Below are 25,340 nucleotides of genomic sequence, written 5' to 3' on the forward strand. Positions count from 1 at the left end.
GCTGCTGGGGGACCACCCCCCCATTGGCAATCAGGCACCGGGGGGAGACCCCCCCGTCAACGATCTGGTGCCCGCCCCCCCGGCACCAGTCACCCATGGCTTGTGGGGCTGTGCGTGTTTAGCTTGGGGGGGACTTTTAGCTTCTGGGGGATGTTTAGCTGGTGGGGTGCATGCGTGTGCATGTGCATGCGTGGCCCTGTGTATGAACGTGTGCATGTCTGCGTGCATGTTGTGCCTCTCTCACATTTCCCTTAGTGCCAAAGGGGAGGATTTGAAACTCATGTTATCCTAGTATGAGTCTGGAGCGGGGTTGCAAATCACTTCCCCGCCCCCCATAGCACTGGGGATTTGAAGCACATGTTCCCCTTAGCACCGAAGTGGGGGGGATTTGAAACTTATTTTATCCTAGTAGGAGTCTTCTTTCCCCACTCCCCTTCCCAGCAAAGGGGAGTTGAAAGACACAGTTTGGTACCAAGGTGGGGTTTAAACCTCATTTTATCCTAGCACGAGTCTGGGTGGAGGCGGGGTGAGGGGTGGGGTTACAACTCACTTTTTTCCCCCCCTCAGCTCGACAAAGACGCGTGTATGAGGGGACTTAAAACTCACTTTTTACGCTAGCCCAGGAGAGGAAGACGGTGGATTCCTTGCCCCTGGCAGAGACTGGCAACCCCTTAATACTTCTCCACCCTGAGAGGGAGCAGGTGAGAAGGGACAGGCCTCTTCTTGCAGGTCTTGAGCTAGAAACAGGGAAGCGGGGAATTTTTCAGCTGTGATTTCTGAGGCAGCCCTCCCGCCCCCATCTCCCCCTTCTGTCTTCCTTTTCTCTGTGCCTGATGGCAGCCCAGCCAGGCACAATGAGGCTGAGAGGCCCCTCTTGGGAAAAACTCTGGCGAACAGCTGAGAAGAGGAGGAGGCGGCAAGGGGGAGGGAGGTCTGGGCTCTTTGCCTACACTTTGCCAGCGAATCCCAGCTCCCGGAGAAACAAGTTTATGCAAATCCTGGGGCTGGTGGAGGATGAGATCAGGGGGGAAAGCAGAAGCCTTCAGAACTGGACTCTTTTGCAGGGACACGCCAAAAAAAAAAAAAAAAAAAAAAAAAAAGCTGCTGGTTTCTTTCTCTCTCTCTTTTATTGTGCAGAACTGCTTGGATTTGGAGGGCTGGGCTTTGTGGGTGCCAGTCCTTGAAGACTCGCTGCTGGGCAGACCGCGCTCCGAAACTGGATTTACCAAGTGGCTTGAAACCTGGGCTCCTGTCTCGGGGACTTTTCTCTTTTTCCCGTGGATTATATTTCCCCATAAGACAAGCAAGGAGGGTCAGAGAAGGTAAGTCGCTTGGGATGCATTTTCCACAGGGTGGGAGAGGGGAAGGGGAGGCGGTGGGGGGGAAAGAAAAGGGGATCTCCCGTCTCCGATTTTCTCATCTCTTAACTTGATGGGTGTCAATGGCATGAGGCCCATTCTCTCCATGACCTTGGTAGAAATCCAGAGCGACCCCCAGGGCCACCAGGCGGGATCCTGAAGTCATTGACCTCCAAGTAAACCCAGAGGGATCCCTGGGGTGCTCCTTGCTCTCAGCGAGGCCGGCGTAGGCCCGAGATCGGAATCCGCCGGGAACTATTTCAGGTCTGGCTCCAGGCACCGAAGTTTGCAGCCGTCTCAGAAAGGTTCGGCAGGCGCCAGGTATAAGCTCCGACCTGAGCCATTTTTAACCCGCCCCGTTCGGGGACTGTCTCCAAATGGTTTCCTCCTCGTCCTGCTTTCAAACCTTCACTCTCTCCGACTCCTCTCTCTCCCATGAGACCCTTCCCCTTCAGCCAGCTGCTCCACGAGTTTACACGGGTGAGACTCATCATCTATGCAGCCTGTGAACCATAATAACAGTGAATCGATCACTCCCGGCCATTGAAATCGCATTAGCAGGTAACGTGACTCGGCCTGGATGGACACGAAGAATTATAGTGGGTGATAATTAACCATGGGAAAGACCTCGTAATGCCAAGGCCCCATGGCCATTAGCAAAAGGGAGAAACTCATACCCAGCAATGGACAATTCGACATTTAAACAATGGAGAATGGCAAGATCTATCGCTGTTGCTGTGAGAGGTAAAAAAAAAAAATTAAAAATAACAGCTAGTCACTAGAGGGAGTGAAGATAAGTAATTATATCTGCTCTGATGTTTGAGGTGATAAATGTGGTCATAAATAGCAGAGGCAGAGCAATTATGCAAATTAGTGTTAGCATTGCTGCTTTTTTTATTGTGGATTACAGTAAAGCAGATAACACAAGAATACCACTAATTATAAAGGCAGTTTGGGAAAAGATTTTTGTATTACCCACACAGTCAAACAGTAAATATAATAGAATATATGACAAGTAATGAATATGGTATGATATGATGCAATTTATAATGTAATAGTGTAGTATAATAAAATGTTTTCATAATAGTATTAGCATTCTTAGAATATATTCTTAATACACACTGACGTGAGCATGTATTTAAGTTATATATTAATGATATGCACAAAGCTGTGATTAATTATATATTTTAGATATTCACAGTTTACTCAAAATACTAACTGCAATAGTAATTAGTAGGTAACTCAGGCCTTCTGAACAGAGCGGGATACAAATCAAAATAATAATCAGAATCATCATTATCCTTATCAAAACTATAATAATGAAGGCAACTTTGCTAGAGATCATAGAATTACACACCAAAGTTTGTGATTAAAAACAAACAAGTTTCAATAATATTGACATCATTGTTGTTATAAATCATAAAATACACATATACACACATATCTCCAGATACACAAACACACACACACACACATATATACACACATGCATATAGACACATATATGTATCCAAACATATAGATACACATATTCATATAGAAACACACACATATAGACATATGTACATACACACATACAAATATATACACACACACCTGTACATGCACACACACACATATATACACATGCATACTAAAACACATATACACACCCATATAGTATAGACATACGTTTGTACACACATACATACACACACATGCATCTATGGCTCCATATTGTTAAAATATGCACATATAGCTATATATGCAAGGTGCATTATTCATATAAATCATATACGTGATTGCATGCATGATTATAGATTATTATTCAAAATATATTTGATTATATATATGTTTAGATATGACACCTTATTTATTCACATACTCCACTAACCTTTCCCCTCAAAACTAGCAATTGAAAATTGGACTGCATGCTTTGAATGAGGGAACTGTAATGGTTTGGTTAAAAGGAAAAGAAATCCCTCTTTTTTTCCCCCTGCTTCATTTGTACTTCCCAAAACAAAGGTAGGTGTCTTCTTCAGGGGGGTGTGGTAGGTGGTTAAATACAGTAGTCACCACATGTGTTGCAAGTCATAGTAGTAGTCCCGAGCCAGTCACAGAGCCAGGGATAGGACCCAGGTGTCCTGGTATCCAGGCTGTGCTCTGCTCACTAATCTGCAGTGATATACACCCATCATCATCATCATGGAGAAACATAACATAACATAACAATATGAAACAAGTCAAATAATAACCCATCATATACATAATACAATATGTTAATATATGTAATATAATATAACCCAATATATAATAGAATATATTACAAGTAATAAATATGATACAATATGATACAATGTATAATATAATATAGTATAGTATAATAATACAAGTAATAAATACCATATGATAGATATAATGTATAATGCAATTAAACCATAATAAAATAGAATATATTACCAATAATACATATGATACAATACAAGGTGTAATGTAATATATTGTACTATAATATTAGGAAATATAATATAATACTACAGACAGTTTGATGGGTAATGCAATATGATCTGATACAATTCAAATGATAAACCTTACTAAAATAGAATAGATTACAAGTAACAAATATGACATTATATGATACAGTATATAATAAAATACAGCATACTAGTAATGCAATACAATAGAATATTTCAAGTAATAAATATATTATACCATAGATAAATAACATATACTTTAGCTATGCGTAGTGCAATATAATATGGCACAATTTAAATAATAAACCATAATAAAACGCAGTAGAATATATTACAACTAATACATATGATATATTATGATACAATGTACATTGCATTGCATTGCAACCAAATACATTACATTTCATTAGAACAGAATAGAATAGAATAGACTCACTGCTATAAGGACTCCCATCCTCACTTCATAAACTGCAGGGAAATTCCAAGGGAAGCAAAATCAGACTCCCTTGACTCAAGCCAGGAGTTTTGATCCACATAATGCGATTTCATGCAGACAGGGGACATATTTATGTGAACTGAAAGGCTAGGATATGCCGGGATTTGTAACCGACCTTTGCCCAGGCAGGAGGTGTGTGGGCGGGATTTGAAATTCACTTTTTTAGCCAGCAAGAAGAAGAAAGAGGAGAACGAGAAACATCTACAACAAAAAAAAAGAGTAGGGACCAGGGTGTGAAACTAATTTTCCCCAAGTAAAAAGAGGTGAAGGAGAAGGTTTGAAATGTACTTCCCCCCGCCCCAAGATTGTGGCAGCAGGAGGAGGCTCCAAGCTCACTTTTCCAGGGAGTCCAAGGCCTAGATCAGTGCACACACCTTTTCTGTCTTGCTGCAGGAAGTAGGACATACAACAAAGGCTTGAAGTTGCAGCCGAGTTGGTTTAGATTGGATCTCAGGAAGAACTTGTTAGGGCAGGGAGGTAGTGGAATAGATGCCTGGGGAAGGTATGGACTTTCCATCACTGGAGGTGTTGAAGAAGAGGTTGGACAGCCACTAGTTGGGAATGATGTAGGTGTAGGTGTGCTTATGTTTTACTATGGGTATTTCCCAGGCTTCTGGGCTCTGCTAGTTCCTCCCTGTCCCCCTTTCTGCTACATGTGTCAGAGTGTTTCTAACTGTTCCTCAGAGGCACTGGGTGTTGGCTGCAGCCAAGGGTGGGGATTTTGATTGGGTCGTGCTAGAGCTCCTGTTGGGTAATAAAGCTGGAGGCTCGTGGCTGGAGGGTCTTGCCTCTCCACTCAGGGTTAGCCAGATGCCATATCTGAGATCAGGAAGGGACTTTACCCCATGTTCAGATGGACTGTGGGGAGGTTTTGCCTTTCTCTGCACGAAGGAGCATGGCCCCTACCTGGGATCTCTTGAGTATATAGTTACAACATTTTATAGAAGTAAGACACTGACTGTTGTGGTTCCCCTGCTTTCCCTGTGGCAGGGTCAGGTGTGATGTCTTGTGTTGTGTTAGGGTTGATAGTGGTCTTACGAATAGTTTAGAAGATGGATTTATATAGGATGGTTTGCATAGGGGTGATCCTGCCTCGGCCAGGGGGTTGGGCTAGATGCGGTCCTCTCTAACCCAGCTTCTCTAGGAGTCTGTGATTCTCAGCCAGGGGTGCTGGAGATCCTTCCAAGGGTGCCACGGGTTGCCAGGCAATGTTACCATGGTTAGGTGTGCAAACAGGACTCGCCAGACAAACCCAGAGATTTCAGAGAGGAAACCATAGTGTCAAAACCATTCTGACCTGCTGTGGCCTTTCTGAGGTCTTTGCACCAAAATAATCTATTATTTTTCTGTAGCCAGAAATAAGCAAAAGCAAAGAGCTGGCATTTTATAAAGGTGCCTTGAGTCTTAATTGCAGTGCCTTGAGTCTTAAAAGGCTGAGGACTGCTGGACTAGATGCTGTTCGGTTTCAACCGAAGTCTCGTCCAGGCACCTAACGTTGCCATTACGGTGTTGAAGTACCCATCAAAGTCCTCGTTCCTTCAAAACAAGGTCATAGCAAATGCTATGGTTGGGTAATGCTGCTCCGAACGATTGTTCACCGGGGGAGGTGTGTATGTGTTGCCTTGGGAGTGTAAGGCCCTCTTGAGTACACATACGCACACAGAAACACACGTACAAACGCACATACACACACATATTCAGATGCATTAATGTTGTTCACTTGTGTCATTAACCTCTCCGCTTCCAGCCATCAACGTAGCTATCCAACTATCTGTCCCTCCGTCCATCCCTTCACCCATCCATTTTCAGGTCTCATTCTCCATCCATCCATCCTGGAAGACCCCACTTCCAGCAAGGCCCTTCCCCACCCTCCAGCCCTGTCAAGAGCTCTGAGGCATGGGGATGGTGGGAGTGGGGACTTTAAGACTGCTCAGGCTGAGGAAGGCTGAATCCCAGCCTCCCCATACCGTAGGTGAGGGCCGGGATGTGGGCAAAGGACACAGGGGCTCCCTCCAGGCCCTTCTTAACACACCCACAAACCTGGGTTCCTTGAAGGAGGCACATTGGGATGGGGAGCCAATCTCACCACCCTTACCCTGGGGGCCAACACAGGGCTCCAGGCATGCAGGAGACAGGTCCCACTCCTCACAACAGGCTGGGGGTGTGATGGTCGTGTTTTGAAGCATGGGGATCCTCCCCACAAACTCTCAGGGCCAGGTCTCCAGTGAGAGCCTGATCCTGAATCCAACATCCGTCCAGGAGGGCCTGGCTCCAGCACCACTAGGGCAGAGAAGGGCTGGGCATGTAGGCTGTGGGGTGGGAGCGGACTGGGGTGGCTTGAAGTGGAGAGTGGGGAGCTCCAAGTTCAAGGTTGGGTTTTTCTTCTCACTTAGTTGGGGGGGGGGGTGACACTGTCCCTGTTGTACGGAAATGTGTGTGGTTGTGTACGTAGGGGGGGGGATGAGAGAGATGCTGCCCCAGTTGTATGGAAACGTGTGTGCAGTTGTGTGATTGACAGGGAGACATTGCCCCCATTTTATGGAAAGACAGACAGTCTTCCCTGCATGCACGTGGGTGTGTGTGTCCGTCTGTCCATCCGTCCCTGGGGCTCAGTCTGTCCCAGCTCCCGGCGCTGAGTCAGAGCCAGGTGGTTGTATCTGGCTGAGGGTTAATGATATGCCAGGGGCTGGTGTTGGCTGGAGCTGGTCATGGACCATCGGGTTGTGTGTGTGCATTTGTGTGCGTGTATGTGTGTCTGTGTACAAGGGGGGAGTGTTTATATACAAGGGGGGAGTGTGTGCATGTCTGCAAGAGGGTGCGTGTATGCACAAATGCATGTGTGTGTACAAGAGGGTGTGTGCCTGTACAAAGGAATGTGTTTGTATACAAGGATACATGTATGTATATACAATTGTGTGTGCACCATTGTGTGCATATAAGGGTACATGTGTATGTGTGTACAAGGGTATAGGTGTGTATGTACAAAGGGGTGTGTTTGTCTACAAAGGGTGTGTATGTGTACAAAGATATGTGTATGCAAGGGTGTGGGGACTCCATGGGTACAAACCTATGTGTGTGTGCATGCAATCATGTGTGCTTGAATGGATATGTGTGATCAAGTGTTCATGTGTACATATAAAGGAGCATATTTGTACACAAGGGTGTGTGTATATACAATTTTATGTGTACAGTTGTCCGCCTACAAAGGCACATGTGTTTGTGAGTGTACAAAGGGTGTGTTTATACATGAGGGTGTGTATATATGTATGTACAAAGGTATGTGTATGCAGAGGTGTGGGTATCTGTGTGCATACGAGCCTGTATATGTGTGTGTACAAGTGTGTTTGTGTACATATATGTATGTGTATGTAACTGTGTGTGTACAAGTCTTTGTGTGCCTATATAAAGGAGTGTGTTTGTACACAAGGGGCTGTATGTGCCTATACAATTGTGTATGTGTACAAGTGTGTGTGTTCAAGGGGATGTATGTATGCATAAGAGGGCGGTGTTCATTTAAAGGGGTATGTGCGTATACCTGGGGGATCAAATATTTGTAAGCAAGTAGTGTGGGTGCGTACAAGCCTCTGTGAATGTGTGTATGTGTATACAAGAATCTGCATGTGCACATATGTGTGTGTATAACTGTGTTTGTGCAGGGGTGTGTGTGCACCAAGCTATGTCCCAACCCCCAGTTCCACCTCAGGCCATTGCGTTGGGTCTCCATAGAGCCCTGGGGGCAGCAAGGTGCTGAGCTAGGGGAGGGGGGAGACACAGTTCATACACACACACACACAGAGCCACATACATGCTCAAAGACATGCTTACATGCTCACACACACACTTATGCTCACACACTCTCACTCACACTTTCACTCAGTCATACACTCCCTCACACACTCACTCTCAAACACTGTCATTCTTAGGCATGCACACACTCAAAAGCTCACAGTCTCACACTCACATGTGCACACTCTCACTCACACATGTACACTGTCATGCTCACACACACACACACACACACACTTTCAGATCCTCTCACTCACCTGTACATACCATATGCACACACCCAAACACACAGGCTTGCATGCACATGCTCACACTCATACACACAGACTGTCTCAGACACTCCCGCTCACATGCACACTCTTACTGATAGGCACAGTCACTCTCAGACACTCACTTGCATACACACACACACACACATGCACACACTTGGCCACACATGCATATGCATAGCCGGCCCTGCGGGTGCCTCTCACTCCAGACCCCCAGCTCAGCAGCTGTGCTGCCCCCACAGTGCCCTGCTGGTATTTGGCTCTGGGCGACCCAGAGGCCCACAGGAGCTGGGAGAGAAGCAGCACATGGAGCAGAGCGCCCAGGCCTGGAATCCCAGCTATGAGCCGGGAATGTCAGACGGCCTCAGGCGGGTGCCAGCCCCATACCCCCCACCCTGCCTGCAGCCCCCCATTCGGCTGGTGCCCCTCTCTCTCAACCTGCTGCCCCATGTGAAGGAGGGTGGTGGGGCTGGCTCCCCAGCCCAACGTGCCTCCCTCTAGGAGCCTAGGTCTGTGGGGGTGTTGAGAAGGGCCTGGAGGGGGTGGCGGTATCCCTTGCCCGCATCCCGGCACCTCAGTCCCAACTCACAGCCCCCTGCCCCCAGACCCAAGCTGGCACCCCCTCCCCACCCCCAGCCTGTCAGCTGCTGTTTACCCGGCTGCCATAAAAGCAGCTGCCAGGAGGGACATTCCAGCCGTGCATTGTGGGGCCAGCTGGGCTGCGGGTGCCCACACCCCCCCACCACTGCATGGAGGGGGCCAGAGGGGGAGTCCAGCTGGGCCTGGCAGCACTGGGGAGCAGGGACTGCAGGATGGGGGTGAGGGGCGCTGCTGGGCTATAGGGAGGGCCATGCTGTTTGAGTGTGTGTGTGTGTGTAATGCTGGGTGTACATGCCACACGCATGCTGTAAGTATGTTCCATGGTCTGCCCAAGTGTGGAGTGTGTCTGTCTCTGTGGTAAACGCAACATGTACATGCTTCACGTGTGTGTGTGTGTGGGTGTGTAAAGCGGTGAATCCACCCAGTGTGTGCATGTGTGTATATGTACTGCAGCGTGCACCTGTGTGTGGTGTAGCACATACATTCTGTGTGTGTACGCAATACAGTATACAGGCAGTCCTCGACTTACGTGTCGAGTTACGTTCTGTGCTTACAACATTTATAAATTGACGCCCTGGTTCAACTCTCTGACGTCAGTTTTGACCTTATGACGCTTGATCCGATGTGACACCAGCGAACAAGTTCACTGCATGGCCCACCTCCCTGGAGAACATCTGTCCAAACTTCCTTGGACACTTTCTTTAAGGAAGCAGACAAGACTCCAGAAAAACCTGCAGCCAAGACTCCTGAGAAGATGCCAGCCTAGAGCCCTTCAAAAAGTCCAGCACAGTCACCTCAAAGGAGTCCTTCCAAATCAATATGATTGCTATTTACAATATAAATAAATGTAACTATATTACTCATCTATAATTGATTGAGTGCAAAATTCTGGGTTATTTTTGGTGAAAATAGGGTATCGGGCCTATTTTGGTGAAAACAGGGTATCAAGAATGAATCCCACATTTATAACATTGTTTCCTATGGGAAAATCAGTTTTGAGTTAAACGTTTTCACTTAAGATGCTATTTTAAGGTACCAATTGTGTCGTAAGTCCAAGGACTACCTATATATATGTATGTAGCATCCATTATGGATGTATGTTAAATACAGGGTGCACGTGCAGTGTGGTATGTGTGTGCATGTGCACATGTTAAATGGCAGCGTATACATGTTGCTTGCCTGTGTGTACATGTGTATAGACAGCATGTGTGAGTGTAAGTCTATGGGTGTCTGAGGCACTATATCCATGCAGTGTGTGTGTGCAATGCAGTATGTGCATGTAGTCTGCATGGTGTATATATGTCAAATACAGTGCACATATGCAGCATGCTGTGTGTATTAAATTTCATGTGTACATGCTGCATGTGTGTGCATGTGTACACACATGTGTGGGTGTATAAGGTAGTGTGTATCTGCAGGAGGTGTGTGTGTAATGCACATGTGCACCTGTGTGTAATGTGGCACAATGTAATGCTGTGTGTATGTGTAGCATGATGTATGTATGTTAAATACATTTTGCACATGTAGTGTGGGGTGTGTGCATATCTGTGTATTAAATGCAGAGAGCACCTGCTCCATGTTTGTGTTTGTGTGTGTGTTTAGTGGGGTGTAAAGCAGTGTATCCATATAATGTGTGTGTGTGTGTGTGCACACAATGCATAGCATGTGTATGTATCATATAACGTGTACATGCAGTGCATGTGTATGTGCCTGTGGGGGATGTCAGGTGGTATATCCTTGCAGTGTGCATGTGTAATGCATCATGTGTGTAATGTAACATATCCATACACACGTGTGTGTGATGCAGTGTGTACATGCAGCACATGCATATATGTTTGTGCATCTGTGAGTGCATAAAGCAGTGAATCCATGCAGTCTCTTTGTTTGTATGTGCATACATGCCTATCTACATGTACACATATGTTCATACATACACACAGAGTATGTGGGTACATAAGGGAATATATCCATTCACTTATGGGGGGGTGTTAAGCCAGATGTACATTCAGCTGCTGTGTGTAACGCAGCACGCCTGCACATGTGTGTGTAAAGTAGCACAAGCATGTAATGTGTGTGTGTATAAAGCTGCTTGTACACACAGTGTATGTTTAGATGTGTGTACTGCAGAAGGCAAGCACATACTTGTGTAATGCAGTGCACACATGTTGCCTCCTGTGTGCTGGATCTATATTACATACAGTGTGCACGTGCAGCGTGGTATGTGTGTGTGCCAAAGGCAACGCGCACAGGCTTTGTGTTTGTACAGGGAGCATGTGGGAGCGTGGGCGTGTGTGTTTCGGGAATGTGGTCAGCATGTGTCCCTTCCAGCTGTCCCCAGGGGGGAACCGTGACAATGGCAGGAAGCTGTGATGCCTCAGCTGGGAATGCGACTACTCACATGTCCGGAATACCCAGCCTGGGGGAATGTCCCTGGCATGGGGAGGGGGCAGGATATCCCAGCCTTCACCTTCCCCTGCCCTGCCCCAGAGCTGGTTGCATCCTTTCTAGGTGTCAGGCCGTTTTACATGGCTGTTTTCTGCCAGCCACATCCCAGAGTTGGCTGCATTAATGCGCTATGTGGACCATGCAGCTGCTGGGCCACTCTACACAGCTGTTTTCTGCCTTCCTCTCTCCAGAGCTGGCTGCATCTCAGTGCTAGGTGACCAGGGCAGTAGCTGGGCCTGTTCTACATAGCTCTTTTCTGCCTGCCACACTCCAGAGCTGGCTGCATCTCCACACTATATGACCCATATAGATACTGGGTTGTTTTATATTGCTGTTTTCTGCGTGCCATACCCCAGAGCTGGTCGCACCTGGTACCGTGTAAGCTGTCTGTGCTCACTACTCCACCCTTCACCTCCTTTCTCTCTCCTGATTTTAGGCATGAAGACACCCTTGCTGGCCTAACCTGGCAGGAGGAGCCAGGATCCCTGGGGGCGTGATGGTCCCCATAATCCTTTGCTCTCTGCTCTTGGCATCTGTTGGGACTGCGGAGCTGGAGGGGCATTTCGACCTTGGTGAGCCTGGGTTACCTGCTTGGGAAGGTGGGAGAGATCCTTAGCTCTGCTCAGCTTAGTGCCCCCCCACACACACACACGCGTGCACATGCACACGTTTACATATGCACCTCATGGACCCCGTTCCCCGAGCCTCAGCCACACAGATATGTGGGATGCACATGGTCTGGTGTGAGAGCCTGGGCTGGGTACCCACACAGGCTAAGACAGACATGATGCCCACTCTGCACATGCTAATGCATGCATGAGGACAGAAGAACATGCTTTGTACATACTAACACATACATATGTGCACATAGGCCCCCTCAAGCATGTTAAGACAGACACAGTGCATAATTTATGTAGGTGAGCACAGGAGAATATGCTTTGTATGTGCACATACATGCACACACACACACACACACACACACAGAGGCCTCATCAAGCATGTTAAAACAGGGACTGTGCATGCCCCCTCACATGCTAGCATATTTAAGCATGTATGAACATGCCTTGCACATGCACACACACACACATATCCACACAGGCCCAGCCTACACATTCCAACACACATGTGAGCACATGTGAACATGCTCTGCACTGTGCACACATTGTCAAGCAGGCTAAAGCAGGCACGGTGCCCACTCCACACATACACGTAAGCCAGGGGCGGGCAATTATTTTGGGTGGAGGGCCGCTTACTGAGTTTTGGCAAGCCATCAAGGGCCGGATAGAGAGCCCACATCTGGCCCCCCGGGCTGCATTTTGCCCACCCCGATGTAAGCACACATGAACATGCTTTGCACAAGCCAACATGCCTTGCCAAACACACTAAAACAGGCAAGGTACAGGACCCAGCACATGCCACTACATGGGACTATAAGTGAACATGCTCTGCATGTGCTAGCATGCAACCAGATACACTTCATATACATGTGTGTGTATGCACACACACTTATACATGCATGGGCATCTGGCAGCCTGATCCCAGCCTGGCTGGAGAGTATAGGGCTAGTGCCTCCAGGTGTCTGGACCCAAGAGCACCCCTATACAGTCTGCAGCCTCAAACCCACGTACCCAGGGCAACCTGGCCAGCCCCTACCTTCCACCAGGGACCATAGGGGATGTATAGGGGCTGGTGGGTGGTGGGAGAGGGTTTAGAGGAAGTACAGGGAAACAAGTGTAGTGTAGAGGACCAGAGGGGAGGTGGGAGATGGGGGATCTATAGGGGGTTGGTGGGATTTGTATGGGGTCTCTTGGGTCCAGGTGAGATATATGGGAATCAATAGGGGTGGATGAGATATATACAGGATCCATGAGGCTGGGGTAGGCTATAGAACTCTATAGGAAGTGGTGGGGGGGGGATAAATATGGGTTGTCTAGACAACATGTGGGCTCCAAGAGAATACATATGGGTGGGATACATATGGGATCAGTTAGGCCTAGGGGGCTATAGGGAGATGTATAAGGGGTGGATGTGATACATATGGGATCAATGAGGCTGGGTGGGCTATAGGGGAATCTTCAGAAGATGTGTGGGATACATATTGGAATGTATAAGGGCCAAGTGGGACTATTGGGAAAGCTGTAGTGGTAGGTGGAACACATAAGGGATCAATGCAGCCTAGGTGGTCTACAGGAGAATCTATAGAGGGTGGGTAGATGAGATACATACAGGATCCATAAGGCCCAGGTAGGCTATAGAACTCTGTAGGGAGTAAGTGGGGTGCATATGGGTTGTCTAGGGGCCATGTGGGTGCTAGGGGAATCTGTATGGGGCAGGTAGGATACATAAGGGATCAATGGGGCCCAGTGAGCTCTAGGGAAATATATAGGGTGGGGGAGGGCTACACGAGGGGTCTCCCCATATATATTCCCTGTATACAGATACATATACAGAATCTCTCTGTATAGGGCTTAGAGGGGCTTGATACTTCAACAGAACCTTTCTGGGCTATAAGGGAATGTGGGGGGAGGTCAGAAGAAGGTTAAGATGGACTGTAGGAGAATCTGGGTGTGGGGCAGAGGAAACTATAGTAGATGTATGGTTCTATAGAGGCAGGATGGACTATAAAGGGATATGTAGGAAATGGATAAGAAATCTAGGTTTCTAGAAGTGCTGTAGTGGAATGAACACAGAATGGGTGGGGTCTATAGGAGGCTGAGGGATCCATATGGCAGTGCATAAGGGATGGATAAGATCTGTAGGAGCCGGCTGGGATCTATCAAGCTGGAAGAGCCATATGGGAGTGAATAATGGGTGGCTGGAGTCTATAAGGGCTGGATGGGATCTATACAGGCTGGGTGGGCCATATGAGAGTGAGTAAGGGATGGATGAGATCTATAGTGGCTGGGTAGGATCTACAAGAGCCAGGTGGGCTATGTAGAAGGGAGTAAGTGTTGAATGAGGTCTCTAGGGCCTGGGTGGGATTTTGGGGGAGGGGGCTTTAGGGGTCAAGTAAACTATAGAGGATGCCAAGAGCCTGGTTGGGGTCTCTAGAGGCTGGGTGGGATCTGGGGGTTGGGGGGAGAATGCAAATAATTGATGCCAAGGGGCTGCTCCTCATTCTCTTTCTCACTCTTCTCAAACCCCCTCCACCAGCCAAGTGCCGCTATGCGCTGGGTATGCAGGACCGCACAATCCCCGACAAGGACCTGTCAGCCTCCAGCTCCTGGTCAGACTCCACTGCCGCCAAGCATAGCCGGTGAGGGCCCCCACTCCCATCCCTGAAACCCATGGGTGGAGGGAGAAAATATTATTTGGCATTGCTGAGTACAAACACACACGCGCGCACACACACACACATACACACACACACACACACACACACAGAAGGTAAATCTGTGGAGGAGAAGGGGCAGGAAGGGGTGAGAGGGGGTGGGGATCAAGGCCCCCACAGTGAGGGAGGGGCAGGGGTCCCCACGGTGAGGGAGGGAGTGGGACAGGGGTAGAGGCTGGGGCAAATGGGGCCCTGAAGACAGGGTGGCTCACAGTGGCGATTTGTAGGGGGTGCATGTGGGTGCAGGTGCACGCCCTGAGAGTTCTGGTGCACCTCTTGCCAGGGTGTGCTCTCTGTTTAAATGCCGGTGCCCCCCCCATGAGCACCAGCCAGGGAGCGGGGCCGCCAACAAAAGCGGCTGCACCACTTTCAGAAGTGGCCATGGGACTTCCGGAAGCGGCGCGGTCACTTTTTGGTGATATCAGCCATGGGGGGGACTGCCCCCTGGTCATTAAGATCAGCCACGGAGGATAACAGCCGCGGTCGCTGACTGTTGTCAGGTGGGGCAATGTCCCCCCTGACTCAAGAGGCACCAGTTGCCCATGGTGGCTCACCAGATGGTCAGAGCCCCAGTGGCTCCTCCAGGGGTGTGGGGGGGCTCTGAAAAGCTCCCTGAAATGCCACTGCTCACACCCCAGGGGAGGCAAGAAGGCATGTGCCCCCCAGATTTGTGTGCAGGGCAGGGTTGGGCTGCTGCTGCAGGCTGGGGCTCTGCACCCCACTGCCACTGCCGCCAGAGCTGCATGATGCCATGTACCTGCCGCATGTGCAGAGACTGCGCCTGGGCTGCCCTGCGTACCTACCCACTGCCACCACTGTCCTGCATTGGTGGGGACTAAGCCCTGTTAGCTCCAGCCTTCTGTCGCAGAAACCTCCACCCCAGAGCACAGCTGGTGAGGGCCCCTCCCTCCCTACCCTCCGTCCCTTTGCCAGCCTCCTCAGAGCCCCAGAGTGGGCCAAGATGTGGCTATAAACAAACCCAGCCCAGTTTCTATGGGAAACTGTACAACAGCAGTGGGGTGGAGGCAAAATGCAGGGGTGGCCTGGACCTTTGGTAGAGAGTCCAGCATCACAAACCAGCCCCAGGGCTTATGGAGACCCAGCCATAAATTATGGTCTCACATGGGGCTATTAAAGGACCTTATTTTTTACAGCAGACCCCAGCAGGGGTAGATCCAGGGGAGGTGCAATGTTGCAGTTGCACTCCTTTTGCTTCCTGCTCCACCCAAAGATTACAACCAGTTGGTTTAGATATCACCCATCCTTTATCCACTCCCATATGACCCACGCAGCCTGGATAGAAATGCCACTGCCCATCTCTGGTAGTTGGTTATAAAGTTTGGGTGGAGCAGGAATGAAAGGGGGTGCAACTGCACCACTGGACTCCCACTGGATCCACCCCTGCTTCTATTCCAGACCAGGGGAAAAATCAGTTTTCTCACTTAAGACACACAACTCCATTTGAGGTGACCTGATCTGAGGGGAGAAAGGATGTGTACACCAGAAAATATGGTAATAGCTTGGCCCTGGTTCTCATAAGAAACCCTGCCATAGCAAACCTGGTACTTATGGAAACCATAACAGAACAACCTTTGACTCTCTACTCACAGACTGGCCCTCTGGTTTCCCAAGGGACTTATCTGCTATAAAACAGCTCTCTGGTTTTAAGGCAGACCCTACAAAAACAAACCAGCCCTGGTTTTCCTGGGAAGCTCCATTGTAGTGCCCTGGCTAACTCTCTCACATGGGATATCTCCTCTCCTTCCTCTCCATCTCACATGGGCTCAGGCTGGATACAAGTGATGGGGATGGAGCCTGGTGCCCAGCGGGACCAGTCTACCCCAACGATGCTGAGTTCCTGGAAGTTGACCTCCGGCGCCTGCACTTCCTGACGTTAGTGGGCACCCAGGGCCGCCACGCTGGTGGGCACGGCAAGGAGTTTGCCCGGGCCTACCGCCTCCATTACAGTCGCGACCGGCGCCGTTGGCTGGCCTGGCGTGACCGCTGGGGCAATGAGGTACCAGAGAGGTGGGGCCACTGTACGGGGGGGAAGCGGGGGGCTGAGTGGGAGGGGCAAGGGAATGGTGGGGGAGGGGGTCATGGGAAGGGAAAGGAGGCTCCATAGGGCCAGTGACATAGCAGTTTGTGATGTCACTAGGCCATGAGATATCAAAGCCCCCTGCTGACATCATTATGGCCTTCAGCCCCCTGAAATCTCATGGCTCCCTGTGATGTTGCAGCTGCCCCCGTGAACATCACAGCCTCTTGACATCATCATCTACCTATGTATGACCTCACATCCCACGAGCATGCTGCCATCAGTACATGGGCTATGATGTCACTGGCTCTGTGAAGTTACAGCAAGAGGGAAATGATGTCAGGACAGGCACTGATAATGTCTCAAGCAGGCAACAGTGATGCCAGCTTGGGTGGGCAAGGAGACATTGAATGTCACATGATGTCAAACAGTGATGTGATAGGTCACGAGACCGTGATGTTATGAGAGTGAAGCACATATCCTTTTGAGGGGTGGAGCCAGAACAGTGGGCAGGGGCACTGCCCTGCAATGCAGTTAACCCATCACTGCCTGTCCAGGTGATCTCTGGGAACGTTAACACAAATGAGGTGGTGCTGAAGGATCTTGGGCCACCCATCATTGCCCGCTACATCCGCTTCTATCCCCGTGCAGACCGTGTTATGAGCGTCTGCCTGCGTGTGGAACTGTATGGCTGCCTCTGGCGGGGTGAGTGGCCCTTCATACACCCATCCCCACCTGCTCTTTCCTGTGCATGGGGCTGTACATCCACCTTTGGTGGGGTGAGGAGCTGGAGTGAGGCATCCCCTTGCCCCCTGCTATGCCCCTCAGTCCCCAGCTGGTTCTGGGGTGCTCACTACCTCTCCTCCTCTCTGCCTTACTGCCTCCCATCCTGGGAACTCAGGGGCATTGTTCCCTGTCTCCCCCTACAGACGGACTGCAGTCCTACACCGCCCCCATGGGACAAGTTATGCCTCTCCAGCCAGAGCCTGTTTACCTCAATGACTCCACCTACGATGGCCACAGCATCAGCAAGTAAGTGAGTGCTGGCACCCACTCCCTATCTCCCACTCAGTGGCTCCATGCTGGTACCCTCCTCTACCCCCTCTACAGTGCCCCATCTCACCACCCTGTTGGTGCCTACTTGACCCAATAAAAAGAAGCTCTGCTAGTGCCATGCTTCTTGACACCTGCCCCCGACTCTCAGGCAGATGCAGCAATGAATGGATGGGAAAATGGATGGACAGACCTGACAGGGTGGATGGATGGATGAACAGACCTGAAGATGAACAGACAGATAAATGGAAGGGAGATCTGATGCAGGATGGACAAAGAGATAGCTGAAGGGATGGATGAATGGATGGATGGATGTGAAGGTCAGTGGACAGATGGCAGACACTTCTGCTCTATTAGGCAGTAGTGAGGCCTTATCTGAAGTCCTGTGCCCAGTTTTGAGCTGCACACTTCAAAGGAGTTCTGCAAAGATTGGAAAGAATCCAGCAAATAGTCACCAAAATGATTAGAGCCCTGGGGAACATGACTTATGTGGAAAGGCTGAAAGAGTTATGATTCTTTAGTCTGGAGAAGAGAAGACTGAGGGGGTGGTTTATAACAGACTTCAGAGACATGAAGGGCAGTGGCAGGGGATGGAAATAGGCTTCTCTTTGTAGCTGTAGGGGACAGGACTAGAAGCAATGGTCTCAAGCTACAGCAGAAGATATAAGTTGGAGATGAGGAGAAACTTTCTGACTATAAGGGCAGTCATGCATTGGAAGAGGCTGCCAGGAAAGGTTGAGGAATCTACCTCTGTAAGTTTTCAAGAGCAAGTTGGATGGACGCTGGGCTGGGATGGCTCACTCGGGGATGATCCTGCAGGGGGTTGGACTAGATGACGTCATGAGGTCCCATCCAGCCCTACTTTTCTCTGATCCTATGAATGTGTAGTTCCATGTGACCAGGGGTGGACAGGTGAGTAGGAAAGGAAATCTTTTGATAGAAGGATGAACAGCTTTGTAGATGGACCTTAAGATCTGAATAAAAGGATACAGAAGGATGCATGCCAAGAGAGACTGATAGATGAATGAACAGATTTGAAGAGGAATAGGTGGAGGGATGAATGGATGGATGGGCAGATCTATGGCTAGATGCATGGACGGGAAGCATCCCCAGCTTATTTGGTGGGTTCCAGCACCTGTGTTTTTACCCCATCCCAGTGCTTCCCAACTCCTTTCAGTGGTGCTAGAACACAAGTGTCCGAGCCCATCCTCCCCCCACCCTCCATGTCTGAAAGCTCCCCCATGTGGTGTCCAAACTGGGTGCTGGTGGCCTCTCTTCATGGTGCTGCCTCTCTTCCCCTTACAGGCTTCAGTTTGGGGGCCTTGGGCAACTGGTAGATGGTGTGGTGGGACTGGATGATTTCACTCGGACCAAGGAGCTGCGGGTCTGGCCAGGCTATGACTACATCGGGTGGAAGAACGAGTCCTTCTCTATGGGCTATGTAGAGATGGAGTTTGAGTTTGACTGTCTCCGGACCTTCACCTACATGAAGGTACCAGCATAGGGGGCGCTAGGAATTGCAGGAAAAAAAGGTTAGCTTGATTAGTGAAATATCAAGACCATTATATAGAAGAAACAGTTGTTAACAACTATGAAGAACAATGCGCCATTACATCATTTGACTCCCTAGGTGATGCCTGAATAGAAATACAACTGCTACTGCCAGGAAGTTGGTTGAAACTTCGGGCGGAACAGGAATCAAAGTGGGCTATGTCTGTTTTGGCCAAAAGTAGTAGCAATTTCCCTGCTTAAGAGACCCACCCCAGTTTTGGGAGGCTAAATTTTGGGGGGAAGGTGTGAATGCTATGTGTGTAAATATGGTACTTGTCCTATATAGCTCTCTGGGGATAGGGAGTGGTTGTACCAACTTCCCTCTCTCCTTGTTCTGCAGGTCCACTGCAATAACCTGCACACGCAGGGTGTGAGCATTTTCCGTCAGGTGGACTGTAGGTTCAAGCAGAACCTTGCAACTGCCTGGGATCCTGAGCTGGTGACTCACCAGCTGGCAGTGAATGTCAAGGACCCCAGTGCCCGCTCTGTCACCGTGCCCTTGGAGGGACACCTGGGGCGCTTCCTGCAGTGCCATTTCTATTTCTCCGATGAGTGGATGCTCTTCAGTGAAATTGCTTTCCTTTCAGGTGAGGTCCCTTGGATGCCCTCCCCAGTCTCAACATCCCTTGTCACCATAAAACTACCTGTGTCCACTCCTGTGAAGTGTTGTGTAGCAACTGAGCCCTCAACAACTCACCAAAACTCATTAAGTGGCCCTCCAGCTGAAGTAACTGCCCGTCCCTTTCTATCTTCTTCATGTCCCCAGACTTTCATTGGCTTGATAAGTTTGTTACTTCATTCATGAATTTATTAGCTCATTGGCTGGAATTTTCATTTGTTCTTTCAGGACTCCTTGGTTTATTAATTCATTTGTTCTACCTTAGGTTTTGTTTAGTTTTTCTTCTTGTGTTCTTTCGCTCTTTTTTCTACTCATTAGTAATTAAACCAACTATACACCACCAAGTGAGACAGGCACCTATTTTGGGGGAACAGAGAAAGAAGCAAAAAAGATTTTTCCAGAGTTATGGCTAAATAGAGCAGGAACAGTCTTACCTTTAGCTCGCTCATCCTCCATGTTCTGCTCAACCAAAACCTGAAGCTAGCTGCTGCTAAAAACTGATCTGTGTGGGTGGATCTACAGTTTTACAAAGGCCTAGAAACAGTCTGCAGGGCTGTGACAGGAATACAGAGACCAAGAGGAGCTAGCAGACAGTAAAATTGCAGGAAGAAAGGTTAACTGGATTCGTAGACTATAAGGACCATTACATAGAACAGACGGTTGTGGAGTGAAGAACAATGAGCCATTACATCAAATGACCCCCGCATCACTACCTGAATAGAAATGCCCTGCTGCTGTTGGGAAGCTGGTTTGAAACTTTGGGTGGAGCAAGAATCAAAAACAATACCTGTCTCCCTGCTTAAGAGATACACCCCCCACAATTTTGAAAGGCTAAATTTTGAGGAAAAGTGTGTGGGGTATGTGAGGATATATGCTAATTATCCTATACATTCATTCACTCATTAGTTAATGGATGGTTGGCTTTTTCATTGGTTGGTTAGTCCAGAAGAGTCTTTTCTTGGTGGTTGCATGATTGGTTGCTCAGTTGCGTGGTTAATATGTTTCTTTGGTAGGTTCATTGAACGTTTGAACACCTGGGATGTTAGCTTGTTGGTTGGTTGTATGGTTAATATATAGGGTGGATGGTTATTAGTTGGTTGGGTGACTAGATATGTGGCTGGTTTTGGACTTGGGGTGCTGTATGCTTGGGTGAGTGGTTGGCTGGTTACTTCATTGACTGGCTGGAGGGTAGGTTGGTCTCTTTCATCGGTTCTTTCTTTTCTTAGTCCTTTGTTCATTAGTAAGGTAATTAATTCATGAGTTAGCTCATTAATAGGTCATTCATTAGTTCCTTCCATTATGGGTTTGTTCATTCTTTGCATATTTAATCTTTTGCCCCCTCTTCCATTTGTTATCTCTCTCAGTAGGGAATTGGTTATTTCCTTTGCTCATTAGCTGACTAGCTTGTTCTTTCTCTCTCTGGTTCACGAGGAGGCTCATTAGCTGGTTAATTTGTTATTCTAAGAGATTAGGCATTTAAGTGTCCATTCACCCTCTTCTTCTCTTTCCCCAGAAGTGGTAGAGGACCCATCTCTCACTGGAACAAGCCGCTGGCCCCCAGTGGTCCCTCCTCAACCCTCAGGTAGGGGGGCTGCAGCCCCCTCTGTCCAGGAAGACCTGAGCTCCACATTGCATGGGGAACCAAGACCCACCTCCAACCTCACCCGCCAGGGTAAGTCACAGAATAGGACAGGGCAAGGGAAGAAGTGGACATGGCCTAATTCCCTAATGCCCACTGAGAGGCTGCCTGCAGTTCAGCCCTGTCTCTCTGTCCATTTCAGACCTGGAGGTCCAAGGGAACCCCAAAACTAGCCAGCCAGTTGCAAAGGATGACAACAGCAACACCTCCATCCTGATTGGCTGTTTGGTGGCCATCATCCTGCTCCTACTGGTCGTCATCTTCCTCATCCTCTGGAGGCAATACTGGAAAAAAATCCTGGGAAAAGTAAGACAGAGGGGATGGCAGAGGAGGCAGAGGTGTTGGGGTGGGAATGGGAGATCCTTGCTGCTGATAGAGGTTCTTGTATATCTTAAGGGGTGAAAGGTGCTGGGATTCCTGGTTTCTCTCTGCTCTGGGAGGGTAGTGCAGTGTTGTGGGCTAGAGCAGGGAGGAGCTGGAAGCAAGATGCCTGGGTTCTCTTCTGGTTCTGAATGGGTTGTTGGAAGTTCATGGGCTAGAGGGTGATGGTGTCAGGACTTCTTGGATCCTTCCCAGATCTCCTAGGGGTGGACATGACAGTCAATGCTAGTATGATCCCTCTGGAATCCTCTGCAGGCTCAGCGACGAATCTCTGATGATGACCTGACTGTTCATCTTTCTGTGCCTGGTGACACCATTGTCATCAACAACACAATGGGTTCCCAGCGCCATTCCAGCCGCTATGAACGCATCCAGTCTGGGGAGACTGAGTACCAGGAGCCCAACCGTGCCCGCATGAAGCTGCCTGACCTGCCCCATGGCACTGAGAACTCTGGTGAGTGCACAGGGTAGGGGCCAGATTGTGGAGAGTCACTCAGCTGTGGGTTGCGTTGGGATCTGGGATATGGTTGGGTATGATGGTGAGATGGTGGGAGGGGAGGTGGCAAGAGAGATGGAGGGATGGATAGGAAAATGGAGACACGTTGCTGGAGAAAAGTGGATGGATGGATGGATGGATGGATGGATGGATGGATGGATGAAAGAGGCACTTGAAGAATGAATGGACAAACAGATGGGTAGGTAAATTAATAGATGAATGAACTCATGAATGGATGAATGGGGTGATGGATGGATAGATGCATGAAAGGGTCGTGGAGGATGGATGGATGGACAATATGATAGGTTCTGCAGGTAATGTCATGTAGTTATACTGATAGGCAGACAAATGACAAGGAAACAAAGAGATGGGCAAAGCAAAGGGATAGATAGGCAAAGAGGCAAATGGCTGGACAGGTGGAACCATGGAGGGTCAAATGCATGGATGTATATTGACAGACAAACAAATAATGGCTGGATGAAGGGTATGAATGGATGGATAGAGTATGGTTAGAATGATGAATGGCTAAGCAAAAAGCTGAATAGGGCAGTAAAAAAATGGATGGGTAGATGGAGAGAAGGAAGAATAAGCGGAGCTGGAGAGAGACAGGAACTGGGGAAAGACATACGGGTAGAAGTGGGGAAAGGGCTTGGAGTAGAAGAAAAGAGGGCAGGATACAGAGTAGAGGGCAAAATGATGGGAAGGAGATAGATTAAGGGATATGAGCTGGGGTGGAGAAAAGAAGAGGCGGAGGCAGAGGAAAATGGTACCAAGTGGTAAAGCTGGGAAGAAGTGTGGGATGGGCAGGGAGATGGAAGGCCCCAGCCCCCGGCCCGGTTGCCCCACCTACTCGGCCACCAGTTGGAGCCCTTCCCCCAACCTGATGTGTTTGCCCCTCCCCCACATTCCATGCTGTGTGCTCATCCCACACCAAAGTGACGAATGCCTTCCTGGCTCTAGGAAGGGGCGGGGTCTGCTTGGTTAGAGCAGTAGGGGGTGGTGAGAGCCTGGATGCCTGGGTTCTGACCTCAGCTCTGGGAAGGGAATGGGGTATGGTGGGTAAGAGCAAGGGGGACAGGATTTCTGAGTTCTTTTCTCAATTTAGGGGAATAAAGTCTGGGGGGCGCTGGGGACCAGGATGCCCAGTTCTGTCCCAGCTCTGGAGGGGCAGTAACGTCTGATGGCTTATGGCAGACAGGCCTAGGGGCCAGGACTCCTGAGTTCTCTCTTAGCTCTGGAAGGGGCATCGAGTGTGGTGGGTTACAGCAGGGGGTGAATGGGTTTAGAAGCCCAGGCACCTGGGTCCCATCAAACTGAGGAGGGCTTCCCCCCATCATCCTTGTGTGTCAGGAACATCCCTGTCCCCCTCCCCCTGTCTCTTGGGTTTTCCAGGGGAGAGACATGTCCTGCTAGCCCCCTCCCTGTACCCCGGCCCTCTTGTGTCCGTCTGTCTGTTCTCATCCATCCGTTTGTCTCTCCCTTCCCCCTCCCTTCCCACCCCCCACCCTTCTCCCGACAGCTCTGCTGCTCAACAACCCGGCCTATCGGCTCTTCCTGGCCACATACGCCCAGCCAATGGGAGGGCTCGCTCGCCCGCTGTCCGAGGCGGCTAAGCCAATCAACACTGATGGTAAGGAGAGCCCTGCTTGGGATGCAGGGCCGGGCAGCATCTCCTGCCCCCCTCTTGCCCTCCAGGGGGCATCCTCTGCCACTCTGGCTTTTCCTGTCTCTTCCAAACTGACCCTGGCTCGCAGCTTCCTTCCTGTCTTGCTCCCATAATGCGTCTTGCTTTGGCTGATGGGCGGGACCAGGGTACAGGATTACCGTAGTTCCTCACGTGCCACAGGTCCCATTTCCCCAAGAAATTAGCGTTCCCAAATTGATGTGTATGTCTGAAGTGGAGAAGATGATTTTCTGCCCAGGATAACTGCAGTGACATTTCTATTCAGGCAATGCTAAGGGAATCAATTCACTATGTGGCTCATTAGCATCCACTTGAATCCTACTAATTGCTCTTTGTTCCACAGGTGTTAATGATCTGCTCTCCTATTTAATCATCTTCACATTCCATTAATCAAGATAGCCTTTCTTTAAAGAATTTGCAATGCAACTACTCTCTCTTCGCTTCTTTCATACCCCTAAAAGCTGTTTCTAGCTCTTTTCAAAATCCTAGATCTACCCATGGAGTTTAGTCTCCAGCACTAGCGAGAGGTTCAGTTTTTGGTTGAGCCTCTACGAGCTGCTGACAGTGCAAGCATGAAAAGGTTAAAACTGTAACTTTTGCCTAAGCAGGAAAGGGAAGGTTATTCCCCCAGTTATCTTTCCTGTTATCTTTCCTGCTTGGTGCAGGGAGCTGGACCCAATGATCTTCCGAGGTCCCTTCCAGCCTTGCAATCTATGAAGCTAAGGTGAATGAGCTGCCCTATGCGGCCATAACTATTTTTTCTCTTAATTGTCTTCCCCAAAACGAAGTGTGGGTCTTATTTGGTGGGTGTATGGTAAACAGGAAAATATGGTATATTATATTAAAATGCAACCCTCTCAGAATGGGGGCCACTGTGTATATAGCAGTCTTTTGCCAGTGCAGAGATGCAACCATCTCTGGAGTGGGGACCTCTGTGTATACAGGGATCCCTCCCCTGACTTCAATATGGGGGCCTGGAGCATGTGATGGCACTTTATACTGTATTTTCCTGTATACAACATGTGCTGGAATATAATCTGCACCTTATTTTAGAAAGGTGGAATGACTTGTAGCAAGCAGCCAAGTAGCAGCAGCAAGAGAGCTGGGCCTGCTCCTTCTTCTGCTCCCTGCGAATCGCTGC

At 49.1% G+C, this 25,340-nt stretch overlaps 1 protein-coding gene across 5 annotated transcripts in view; it reads left to right on the forward strand.

Moving 5' to 3' along the window:
- The first annotated feature begins 550 nt into the window (after positions 1–550).
- The window catches only part of DDR1 (discoidin domain receptor tyrosine kinase 1), a 38,714-nt gene continuing 13,924 nt past the window's right edge, over positions 551–25,340 (forward strand). Inside the window, exons 1-13 of one of the 5 annotated variants that reach the window (XM_090029695.1) lie at positions 551–701; positions 1,138–1,322; positions 11,844–11,979; positions 14,561–14,663; positions 16,527–16,755; positions 17,334–17,481; positions 17,706–17,808; positions 19,135–19,321; positions 19,721–19,967; positions 21,513–21,671; positions 21,781–21,944; positions 22,275–22,473; positions 24,035–24,145. In XM_090029695.1, the coding sequence (XP_089885821.1) occupies positions 11,904–11,979; positions 14,561–14,663; positions 16,527–16,755; positions 17,334–17,481; positions 17,706–17,808; positions 19,135–19,321; positions 19,721–19,967; positions 21,513–21,671; positions 21,781–21,944; positions 22,275–22,473; positions 24,035–24,145 (1,726 nt within the window). In that variant the 5' untranslated portion in view covers positions 551–701; positions 1,138–1,322; positions 11,844–11,903. Of the gene's footprint in view, positions 702–1,125; positions 1,323–1,781; positions 1,920–1,950; positions 2,103–11,843; positions 11,980–14,560; positions 14,664–16,526; positions 16,756–17,333; positions 17,482–17,705; positions 17,809–19,134; positions 19,322–19,720; positions 19,968–21,512; positions 21,672–21,780; positions 21,945–22,274; positions 22,474–24,034; positions 24,146–25,340 lie in introns of those variants that run through there. The other 4 variants (XM_090029694.1, XM_090029696.1, XM_090029698.1 and 1 more) reach the window with 4 other exon arrangements.

This window comes from Crocodylus siamensis, chromosome 15 (assembly GCF_052110815.1).
Source record: "Crocodylus siamensis isolate JL-2025a chromosome 15, ASM5211081v1, whole genome shotgun sequence".
Classification (NCBI taxonomy): Eukaryota; Metazoa; Chordata; order Crocodylia; family Crocodylidae; genus Crocodylus; species Crocodylus siamensis.